This window comes from Nannospalax galili, unplaced genomic scaffold (genome assembly GCF_000622305.1).
Source record: "Nannospalax galili isolate Female #2095 unplaced genomic scaffold, S.galili_v1.0 scaffold1264, whole genome shotgun sequence".
Lineage (NCBI taxonomy): Eukaryota > Metazoa > Chordata > Mammalia > Rodentia > Spalacidae > Nannospalax > Nannospalax galili.
Genome location: NW_008351636.1, coordinates 586,940 through 599,426, shown reverse-complemented (window position 1 = coordinate 599,426; position 12,487 = coordinate 586,940). Strand labels below are relative to the sequence as shown.

General features: G+C 47.3%; 1 protein-coding gene across 1 annotated transcript in view; it reads left to right on the top strand.

The window, feature by feature from the left end:
* Ephb1 (EPH receptor B1) overlaps nucleotides 1–12,487 on the top strand; it is a 514,312-nt gene that overhangs the window by 189,933 nt on the left and 311,892 nt on the right. Inside the window, exon 3 of the mRNA XM_008848545.3 lies at nucleotides 2,520–3,201. Coding sequence (XP_008846767.1) covers nucleotides 2,520–3,201 — 682 coding nt within the window. The remainder of the gene's footprint in view (nucleotides 1–2,519; nucleotides 3,202–12,487) is intronic.

Below are 12,487 nucleotides of genomic sequence, written 5' to 3'. Positions count from 1 at the left end.
ACGGTGGCTAGACCTGTCCTCAGTGGGGTCATGTGCATCACCTGCACACCAGCAAAGCCACATTTATGCTGAGACCCAGCTGGAACAATGGATCGTGAGACCTGCTGGGTTTAAGCAATTGCAAAACACTAAAAGAAATCTGTCCTTCCTTCCAAAGTCACATCAGGTCAGCTGGGGAAATGTTTCAGAATAGCCCTGGGAAGTGGGGGCAACCTCTCCATAATCTGTTTGCTTTTCTGGTTTCAAAAGGACCAGGCAAGTAGAACAAAATTTTAACAAACAAATTTAAATAGAACATAACACAGTCTTCAAGAAGGAAGAAAAAGTGGTTCCTTTACATCCAGAGAATCAATAAGAAATTAAGCAAAGCCCAGGTGCAGTTTGACAGGGTGAATTTATACTCTACATGAGCTGTGGAGCTGAGCCTTTGCTCCACCAGTGGCCCTGTCACTGGACATGGAAACAGACATGTCTACAGTTGTGCCCCAAATCTCTTCTGGTGCTGTGTCCAGATGCTGAATGTCAATCATGTGCTGTGGTCTTTGAGGGGCTCACCAACCCCTGCGGAGGGGGAGATGCTTCAATGTCAGTGTGTCCACATCCCTACAGTGATGGAGAAGGGCAGAGCACATGCCAGGATGGGGTATCCTGTCCAGCCTGGGAAGTAAGAGCTGCAGTTGCTTAGGCAAAGACCAGAAAGGCATCCTAGATCAAATGCACAGCATGAAGATGGGGCTTTGAAGCAGAAAACACTTGTGGCTTTGCAGTTAAAGTCTTTAACATTGCACATTGGCAAGGAGAAGTACTGAGGGCCTTAAGAGTAGTTGTGAGATGCTGGGATGTAGCTTCATTAGTAGAGTCCTTGCCTATCATGCACAAAGCCCAGAGTTCAATCCCTGGAACTGCATAAACAGGTCTGGTATACATCTGTAGTCCCAGCACTTGGGAGGGAGGGGCAGAAGTAGGCACATAGTGAGACAGAAAGATAGAGAGAGAAAGAGAGAGAAGGAGAAAAAGAAGGGGAGAGAGAGACACACACACAGAGAGACAGAGACACAGAGAGAGAGACAGAGAGAAACGGAGTACTAGGCACTTTATGGAAGAGCTGAGACTTTATCCAGGCAGCAAATTAGTATGAACTCTCTATCCCCCAGGGTGCAAGGATCCTGGAAGGAACTGGTGAGCCGGCACTCCGGGAAGGCTGAGAGAATCCAAGGACTAGTGGGGCTTTATGAACAACAGCTTTAGTGCCCCAGTGTGACCATGAGTGAGGTCTCTGTATAAGTCTGTGTGTGTAGGTAAATTCTCCAGACATTGTCCCTCCGCCTTTGGCGCTATGTGTCTCCTTTTGTAGCCCAAGGAAAAAAGAATGATCCGGCAACTCTTTGGCCCCTGCCACTACGGACTCCCTCCTGCTACCTTTGCGCAAAAATAGCCGTCTAGAAGGTTTCAGGCCATTGTAAACACTAACCCTACTGTACTGTACAGTTCTTCTTATATGCACCATGGTAGAATTTCATGATGCCTTTTTATCCATAAATTGAGAATAATTGTACCCAATTGTTGGGACTATTGAGAAACATGACCTAAACACACTGTTCTCCACTAGCCTTCTAATATGTAGATTCTAAAATACATGTTATCTTTTCCAACACGAATCATGGTTGTCCCTCCCTGAGTTAAGAAACAGTCCTTCTTTCTAAGTACCGTCTTCCAACATTGCTCTTCCATCAAATCATAGTTTGAAATTTTCACACAATGGAGCTTAATTTACTTCATTAAAAGTCTCTCACAGCAACCACCATACGGTTTTATAGACTAGCTCTTTCAGCAAGATTGATGTTCTAAAACAAGTTTCTGAGAATCTTAAGTGTGTTGAGAAACTATGAAAAATGTTCTATTCTTGTGCTTTTCGGAAGGATAAAGTAGTTTTACCACAATAAAGGATGGGGAGTTCCAGTGTGGAACTGTCTTGTAATTGAATCTGTAATTCATGTAGTAGTAGTTGGCAGTGAGAAGGGCACTCTCTACCCCACTTCAGGTTGACCTCATGAGCACAATAAAGGATAGTCACAGAATGAGAGTTCTGTTTGATGAGGGAATGCTTTCTCGAATTAAATCTGTTGTATTTTGGGGTGTGCTATAGAGAACAATGACTCTGCATATAAAGAAATCTTTAAAATGAAGATGTGGGCCAGGCGTGGTGGCGTGTGCCTTTAATCCCAGCCCTCGGGAGGCAGAGGCAGGTGGATCTCTGTGAGATCAAGGCCACACTGGTTCACATCGTGACCTCCAGGTGGGCTGTGACTAGAGAGACCCTGTCAAAAAACAACCAACAAAAAGACAAAAAAAAAAAAATGAAGTGGTTAGATGAGTTCACTTCTTAGGTGGAGCAGGAGAACTGGGGAGCTCTTAAGGCCCCTTTGAAGCTCCCACATACTACTCTGTCCTGCCTCTTTGTCTTCTCACTCTCTACTTTCTGTTTTTGCTTTTATGTGCCTGTGTCCTGCTTGGAACAGTGGGAAGAAGTCAGTGGCTATGATGAAAACCTGAACACCATTCGCACTTATCAAGTGTGCAATGTCTTTGAACCCAACCAGAACAACTGGCTGCTCACCACCTTCATCAACCGACGGGGCGCCCATCGCATCTACACGGAGATGCGCTTCACTGTGAGGGACTGCAGTAGCCTCCCCAATGTTCCAGGCTCCTGCAAGGAGACCTTCAACTTATACTACTATGAGACTGACTCTGTCATTGCCACCAAGAAGTCTGCCTTCTGGTCTGAAGCTCCCTACCTCAAAGTTGATACTATTGCTGCAGATGAGAGCTTCTCCCAGGTGGACTTTGGGGGAAGGCTGATGAAGGTCAACACAGAAGTCAGGAGCTTTGGGCCTCTTACTCGGAATGGATTTTACCTCGCTTTCCAGGATTATGGAGCCTGTATGTCTCTCCTTTCCGTTCGTGTATTCTTCAAAAAGTGTCCCAGCATTGTGCAAAATTTTGCAGTGTTCCCTGAAACCATGACAGGAGCAGAAAGCACATCCCTGGTGATTGCTCGGGGCATATGCATTCCCAATGCAGAGGAAGTCGATGTGCCCATCAAACTGTACTGCAACGGGGATGGGGAGTGGATGGTGCCCATTGGTCGTTGCACCTGCAAGCCTGGCTATGAGCCGGAGAACAGCGTGGCCTGCAAGGGTAAGCCTGGGGCTCTTTGAGTGTCTGCTTCTTGCCCACTGGTGGTGGGGAGAGCCAATAAGATGTTCCTGCTTCTAGTTCTCAGTCATTCAGGAGAAGAGCCTAGTGATTTATTATAAAGCTCGGAAGAGCCTCTGTCCTCAGTGCTAGGCCTGATGATTTTGCAGATGATCAACAAGACTGTCTATATGTATCTTAGAGGAAGAGATGGGAAAAAAATCCTGAACAATGCAAAATAATTTAATAATCACTCATATTTAGTTTGGAGAGACACATTCACTCTCACACATACATAGGCGCGCACACACACGCACGCACACACACACACACACACACACACACACACACACACAGCTCTGGAGGGCATGAAGTGTCTGAGTTGCCATGCACAGTTCACTCAAGAGTAATTGAGAAGTGACTGAATTTGGAAAATATTTTAGTTCATTTCGGTCCAGCTCCCACAGCATTGAACTTGGTACTGAACCCATGTAGCTCATTAACTCAAAGCCCTCTGGCTTGGCTGTCTTTCTTCAGGGGCTCAATGCCAGGCCCTGAAGGGAGATGAAGCTACTGGGACAGGAGTGGAAAAGTACTGTGTGTGGTGCTACCTTTGCTGAAAGATACAGACTGATGCAAACTGTGTAGTTTTTGGTGTTGAGATATCATATATTCACAGTGGATCTCCAAATCCTACAGAGTCGACATGTGGCAATAAATATGCTGAACAGGCTCCATGCTCAGTCTGCTGTGGGAGTGAATGGAAGAATCTAGACACCCTTTATCTTCAGTCTTGTCTAAGTCATGATAGCTGAATCCAGAGTTGGAGAAGAGAAGACAGTTTTCATGATTAAATCTTGCTTTTGACCTTCAGATGTTTGGATATATATTTTTTTACAGGAAGACTTCCCACTTGGGCCTGGAAATGTTCACCTTGTTGTAACATAGTAGAAGGGTTGCCGCCCCCCGCCCTGCCCCAACGGCAACCCCCGCCTCCCTGCACCCCTGTCTGGTCTTTTGCAGTTTGGGAACTAAGCTTCTTCTTCCATCCTGAGCCTCCTGACAGCCATCCCAGTCAATCCTGTTGTGCCTGAGCACCAGACCAGCCCGTCTGTTTCCTTCCCTCTTTACCTTGCTCCCCAAACACCTGCCTGTGAAGTGCCTGGCATGAGAATGCAAATGCCCATCGGCACATGATCCTATGGATTCAGCTAATTGCTGGGGCTGGGGCCTTTACACAGCCTTTCAGAGGCCTGCCGGGAGCACAGAGCTGTGCCTTTGTGTCTTTATTGGATTTCTTGGTTCTGGTACCCATGATAGATGGTGTGGAAACAGAGGGGAGAGAGCCCAGGATCCAGTGATGAATCAACGCAGACAGTTTTAAAACCAGCCCGGTCTGGTCCCACAGAGCTCCTCTTTGTCCCATAAATTGGGTGGGGGGATGGGGGCGGAGCACTTTCTTGGGCATTCTTCAGGATTTGAGTGGGGACTAAGATACCAGGCTGAGTTCTTAAAGGTACAGGTGCAGCAGCTGGTAGGCAGGCTTGTAACCATGCACGGGTGATTTCTCTGGGCTTCAAAGGGCTGCCAACCTGAAGTTGCTGGCTGGGGCCCTCACATTTTTCTCATTATTTCCTTAGCAGATCGGCAGGAACCAGAGCACGCATTGATTGGTTCTGATTTAATTGGGACTCTGGGAAACAGGCTCTCTAGTTTCTTTGGGCTAATTGGAACTTTTCTCTTGTGGGGGGCTCTGCTGTTAGTACTGCTTGTCAGTCACCTCCTGTGGTTGTCCTGGGAGGGACTGTGAGGACCAATATGTAAATGCAAATTGTTTCTTTCCATTCTTCCTACCTGACCCCAGCCCCCTCCTGGGCTTCCTTGGATGTACCTAATCTCCCACTACTGTGAATCGGGCTGGACTTTACATGTAAACCACTTATTGTAAATTCATTGGAGGGTGGAAGAAGTGGGACCTGGGACATTCTCACTCTGAGAGTTCAGAGGTGCAGGCAACCACATTCTTGTCTTTCTGAGATGGAGATGGCAAGTTGAGTGTTACTAGCACAGCATGACTAAGCTCAGTGCACTGGGAGGGCAAGAGAAACCCTTAGCCCCGTCTCAAGAATTTGAATTTCATCCCCTCAATTGTCATATTCTCGTTTCACTTTCCATCTACTAAACCCATGGGTCTGTCAAATTCATGCCCTTTGTGTCCACACCCTGGCGGCTGAGTCAGATCTCCTTGCCCAGGACTTAGAGGGGGCTACCCTGAGGAAAGTGAGGGAGCCCTTCTGTATAGATAAAGATGTTAGATTGATGATGCTGCACTGTGGTAGGTGAATGTACAGTGCATGTGAAGTGGTTTGTGGCTGGTCTCCATGCTGTTTTCAAGGGAAGATCACCCACTTTATGTGTTCATACTGGGTGGCCAGATGGGCACTGGGTCCTTCATAGTGGTTCTTGCGGGGGGGTTCGAACCAGCGACCCCCGTGCAGTGATGATTGGGGATGAGTAAGCGCACCGTTGCCAGCCCATGCCTCCCCTAGTACCGGAAACACTCAGGCGCAACGGGGAGCCTAGTCAAGTAGGGACTCATTTATTGCAGGTGTTACAGAGCTTATAAAGTCACCTGGAAATCCCCCCCCCCCCCCAGGGTGTATCTTAAGGATGGTCACGTGCTGATCATGCGCTCCTCAGCAGTGCGGAAGTATCCTTCAGACTTTTAAAACAAGTCAGGCCGCACCCCAGTAACTTCCTCTCGGACTTCTGCAAGGTGGGGCCTTTAGGTTCCCCCAGGTTCTGGGTTGGTCAACTAGAACCCCCAGTGCTCATGAGGCCAGGGTTGGGGGGAGTGGTGGATGGCAGAGACTGTAGGTGAGAAGCAGTGAGGGTCGAAGAGCTACTCTCTCCCAGCATAGCTTGGGGATTCTTGTTACCTGGAACTTGCTGGGGAAGCCTGAGTAGCCTGTGTGATTCTCATCAAGTACCAATCTGATTCATTTTCTTCCCTGGCTATTTGCAAATGGGAATTTGCATATGCAGAATCCATAGAGTGACAATAGAAAGAATATATTTTCTGCTTCCTGGTTACATGTTATACATATATATATATATGCTTTTTTTTTTTCTGGAAGGATTGACTGTCCTGACGGGTAAGGAACCATATTCTCTTATTTCACTTTCCATCTGCTAAACCCATGGGTCCATCAAATTCATGATGACCGGTAGTTGGGTTGTACAAAGGCACCTGGAGACCAATTAGGGAGCCCAGACAGCCAAGAGCCATCCTGGCCTGGAGCTGTTTCTGTTGTGGGGAGGATGTGAGAAGAGGGCTAGGGGAGGCAGGCAGAAGAAGCTGCAGGGACATGTTAGCATGTGGCTCACATGTTTTCTAGAGGGCTCTGTGGCTGAGGGCCTGCCCGTGACTCATTCTTTCAGGCTGAACCCATGGGCAGAATGGCATGGGCATGTTCACTGACTCTGACCCCATCATGTGTCAGTCATCATATGTTGGTCAATATGAACCTACTAATTACTTGGAAGATGGCTCATCCATCTCAGCTTCCAGTCTTGTGCTTATAGCATAGGGGATAAATAAGAAAGCACAGGTTTTTCTCCTCCTCCCATCCAGGCTCCTTCTTTGCTAATGTTATTGTTGAAATGATTCTCTGTGTGGGCCTCATGCAACCTAGCCTTCCCTGTACCAGGTAGGCTGTGAGCTGGTGTTGAGAAGACCCTCTCTGTGCTGAGATTAACATAATGCTTCAGCTAAGGTCAGCCTGAGAGAAAGATGGCAGAGCTAGAACTGACAGTCTTCTGAGGAACCTCCTAGGGGCAGGTGCCTTAGTTTTCTGCAAAGCTTGGGGCTGCAGCATACTGTATGGGGGACCATAACTGCTTTGGGCAGCAGACCCTAGCTGAAGTAGTGTAGCCCTGGGGACATGTTTCACCCTTGAATATTCACTGAAGATATGACTTTGCCTCTCAGCAAACAGCTCCTGGAGTTTCCAGAAGGAGATGTTTCATGAACCTGTGTCTTCAGCCATGGGGCACTGGGAAGGGTGGGTGATAAGGTACGCAGTCCTGCCTACTGTCCTGTCTTGCCCATCTTTCTTTCCTGCTTGTCCCAGGCAGCTTTGGTCCATGGCAGAAGGTTCACGATGAACTCTAGTGGCCAGAGAACACCTGTAACCTGTGTAGAGGCGGGGCTGGGAGAAGGCTATGCAAAGCAGCATTGAGGACAGACTTGGTATCCTAGCTGATTTAGTAGCCCCAGAGGAGTTCTGAGCAGGGGAGAGTTGGGCAAGAGGCTGGCTGTCCGGGAGTTACAGGAAAGAACAGCTTTCTCTTCCTGCAGTAGGCCAAGGATGCCAGGCATGGCACTGCTTCCTGCCGCAGACAGGGCCTTCATCCTCCTTATGCTTGTGAATTAGAGCTGGGGCTGAGCATACCTGAGAAGTCTTGCAACTTTTTCAGGGGACTCTCAGGGTCTGTAACCACCATTCCAACTCTGGTTACTGACAGGGCCTTTGCAAGTCCTGGAGAACAGAGGGACTCTCTGTTTGGCAGCTCTCCTGGTTCCCAACTCCCTGTTGAAGCTGTGAGTTAAGGCTGGCGATCCCACTTGCACAGCCTTGGGAACATGTCTCTCCAGACCAGATACTTTCCTGCCGTCTCCCAAGAGGTCTCCTTCCTATGGTGCCTGCTTGCACAGCCATACCAGGAGGGGACTTTTCTCTTTGGTAATTTTCTGCCTCCATGTAAATTCGTTCATGCCTAGAAACCCAAGGGACACTTTGAACCTTTCAACAGTTTCAGCGCCTTCGTCAACTCCAGCAGTGGCGATGAGCCGCTCTCTATGCCTAGGGGAGTTGAAACGAAAAGTCTACAGGATTCAAAGTTGGAGAAAAATGTGTCTAATTTAGTTCCTCTTGGGAAAAGAGGTTTCCAGGGCCCATTCCCTAGGGCCTCCTGCAAGCTCCTTTTGAGGTGTTATAAGAGAAGGGAGGGGCTCAGGGGAGCAGTGTACATGCATATACATATGTGTTCTTATCTGTATGCTCACGCATCAGGCCATTGTGTTTTTTTGAGGCCCATGTTCAAGGGCATGTAGGAGCCCCACTGCTCCCCCCTGGCCCATCAGCAGTTAGCTGCTGAGTGAAAGAAGGGCCACAGCCCAGATGGCCTCATCTGGTGCCCCAGGGAGACCAGCTATTCTCAGGGACAAGAGAAGCCAAGGTCATTAACACCACAGCCCTGTAAGATGAGCTTCATAATAGGATTTCCCAATAGGCTACTTCATTTAGAAACCACCAGGCCTCCTCTGCTCCCTGCGGTGGCTCTGCCTAGCATCCTCAGAGAGGAATCATAAGTAATTGGCTGGATGTAATGGACTGTGACACCGGCATGAGCAGCAGTGAGTGGAGCTGGAAGGATGCCCTTCTGCAGCACGGCCTCCAGCATGCTGGGCTCTGGAGGAAGCATAGGTTAGGGGTCCAAATCGCCTCATGCTCTGCCTTGAGAGTGTTCCCATCCCACTGTTGTTTACCAAGTAGGCATGACTGTCCCCGGTCGGTCGTGTAGCTACTGAACGGCATGGCCACCTTCCAGGCATGAGAGCTGTCCTAGAAGGAAGACCACATTTTGCCTTAAGCTTAGTCATCCATGACTTAATAAGTATGTATTATGGTGTGAGTCGTGGAAACATCACTGGGCTGGGAGTTCTCCGGGAGCCTGAATGCTGCCATTGACTTCACTGTCATCTCCTCGTGCAATCCTGCAGGGTCTGAAACTGCCAGAGTGGGTGGTATGGGTGAAATCTATTCTGACTAACACATCTGCCCATAGAGGGGACTGGCCAGCAAGCATATTTGGAAAGCGGGCTGAAGAACTACAGCTAGTTACTGTAGGAACCGGGATTAGAACTCAATTCTGGAGATGCGACTATCTGCTTCTGCTTTTGAGATTGGACTGGGCAAATATTCACCATCCTTAAAATTATGATGTATGTTTTCAGGAATATCAAACAGCTTATATTTCTCAGCTGACCTTTCACAAATACTCTCATGTCTGTGTTGATGCTGGTTTTGCTTGGGGTTCCTGGATCTTCTGGGCCATGCTCCGCCCTTACATAACTGCACAATGTATCTTCCCAGGATTCTTCCCACCTTCTTAACCTGGCTGGGAGCAGCCTCCACTCTCCAGAGAGCTCTGGCATAGAAATTGCTTGCAAACCATCTAAGTAGTACAAAGTTTTGGGGGGTGACCCCTAGCTCACTGAGTAGGACTTGGTCTAAGACTTTGTGTCAAAGAAAGAGTGGGGAGAAAGTGGTGGGTCCCAGGCACAACTTTATGGTCTACATCAAGGATTTCTGCATGAGACCTCAGGTGCTGTGTTCCAGGTCAGTCAGGGCTACATCATACAGAACTAACTGCCCTAGTCCATTTGTGTTGTTATAACAGAATACCACAGACAGAGTGATTTACAATGGACTGAAATTTACTTCTCACCGTTCTGGAGGCAAGGAAGTCTAAGTTCAAGGCTTTGGCAGGTTCTCATGTGCAGTGAGGATTGCATCCTCTGTAGGTGAAGACCACTGTGTCGTCACATGGCAGAGATAGAGAACTGTCCCAACATTGTGAGGACTTCTTAATGAGTACTTTAACCCCATCTGCAGGATAGAGGAGCTCATAGCTTAGTCATCTTTCTATGGACCCACTTCTTAATACTGTCGCTTTGCAGCACTTGGATTTTGGAGGGATGCTTTCAAGTAATAGCAAATACCCTTTGCTTTCTGTCCCATCTCTCTCTGGTTCTAAGAAGTTCCTTTCTGTAAATCTTGAGCACAAACTTCCTTACACGGAAGGAGAAGTGCTATGTTTTATGCTGAAGCACTGAGATGAAGAAACAAAAACCACTCTGCCTGTGCTGGGGCTTTTCAGTGCTGGGCCCCAGGGAGCTTGGTGCATCTGTGCTCTGTTTTCCCTGCTTCTGCCACTGACAACTGTGTTGACAGAGCCCTGATGGCCCTCAGGTCTTCATTGCAGTGGGATAAAGATAGTTGAAAAGCCATAGTAGGGCTGTGGCAAAAGACATATCTCAAACACCAGCAAGCCACCCAGGAAAAACAAGCCTTACTTTGCTGTAAGGACTTTGAAAGGGACCACTGACCTTTCCTTAGGGTCAACTGTCTGTCTTCGGGTCTCCTGAGTATATTCTTCTTGCTGGCTAAGCTAACAGAGTATAAACTACCTAGCTAGACAGTTGAACTCCCACTTATTTTAATGGCCAGCTGGTGGGATGGGCCAGGCAATTACTTAGGAGATATGGTTTAGCATAGAACAGCACGGCAAGGTGTGCTTTAGATTCTAGAAGCCATGCATGTGACAGAAGATCCTGCCTCTTAGGTACTCACCCAGCCTGCCCCAGGCTAGCTCCATGCATCTGCCGGTGTGCTGGCCTCCTGTGCGTGTAGGTTTGGGAGGTCTGGAGGAAATCAGCTCAGCCACAATAAGCCCCAGAGAGGCAGAAGAAGGAGGCACCACAGAGAGCTTCAGGAAGGCTCTTGAAATCACAGATCAGAAACTCAGAGCCCTGTCTAGCCCCGGGGCTTTACATTAGAAGGCCTGGACAGGAAACCAGTCTTAATTTCTGGTTGATCCTGGCCTCTGTTGGGGTAGCTTACTCCAGGGCTTCCAGCTGCAGCATGCACTCTTGGTCGGGGCTGAGTCACACTGTCTTAGAATGTAGTCCCAGGACCTGTTTCTGTTCTCTGAGGTCTCAGTGATCCCGGTCTTTTCACCCCTTCTTGCAGTTGGGCTCCGTTCTGGAAGTCAAGCGGACCAAGTGATCTCCACGAGCACTCTGTCTTCAGATGCTCACTGGGTGCCTGTGGGGCTGAGCCCTTCATGTTTACCTTCTCAAATCCAGCAGTTCTACTTTCAAGCATCTATTTGTTGTGTTCCTAACTCATAGAAAGTGCCACAGTGGCCAGAGGATATTGGGTCCACAAGTGCCAGTGTTAGTTTGGAGAAATGTGTAGGGCAGAGTCCTGCCTGGTTAGTTCAGGGCTCGCAGGTTAGCAAGTCCTGCCCATCCCATCCCATCTCCTCCAGGCATGGAACCTTCACACTTCCTGAGGGAGCCTGGTTCATCTTTGAGCCTTTCTTTATTGGATTTCTTAGAACTTTTATGTAAATCTCTACTCTCCAATTTACCTGTTTGAGAGTAATAGAAAATACCCCAAACGTAATGTATATGAACATTTCCTTCTGTGTTGGGCCTCAACACTTTCTCATACTGTTAACATTTCTAATTTCTTTTGCAGAGGAGACCCATGCATTTGCTCACTCAGAATAGGGATACACTTGACTCACTGTATTAGGCACTTTTCTGTTACTGTGCTAACACATCATGGCCCAGCACAACTTATTGAAGGAAGAGTTTATTTGATTTATGGTTCAACAGAGATAAGAGTCCATCAAAGTGAGGAGGCATGGCAACAGAGACAGCTGGAACACTCACATCTTCAAAAACATGCAAGAAGGAAAGAGAGAAGTACTGGACATGGGGAAGGTTATGACCTCTTAAAGCCTAAACCCAGGGACGTAAGTCCTCTAGCAAGACCTCCTGAAAGGTTCATGACCTTCTCCAAACAGCACCACTAACTCACCAGTGTTCAGATACCTGGAGCCTATGGGGGACACTCTCATTTAAACCACTCATCCACATGGATAAGGTCTTGTACCTACTTTCCCCAGATCCCTTCCCACTTAACAATGAAGGTTAATAGTAGTTGGTTTGTTCTAGTTGTTATTATTTCATTGCATTTTACTTATTATTTATTTAACTGGTCTTTCATTTATATACATTTAGATTTTTCCCCTATTGCTTGCTATTTCTGAAAAAATATTTCAATAGATAGATAATCCTTGCACATTCATCTTTGAACTTATATGTGCATACATTGGTGAGATAAAGTCATTAATTAATTTACTCAATGAATATTTATCGAGGGCTTTCTTTGAGCCAAGCACTTTTCTAACTAAAAATGCAGCAGATTCTCTGAAGTAAAATTGCTGAGTCAAAGTGTATGAATTTTTAATTTTGATAGATATTCCCAAACTGTGCTCCCTCAAAAAGGTATTTTGTGCTAAATTATTTTTTTGCACCCACCAGCAGGGTATAAGAGTTCTTGTTCCCCTTACCTCTGCCAAGATAATAAAATATCAATCATTTTTATCTTTGCCAATCTGGTAGATGAAAAATGGCATCGTACTCCAGTTT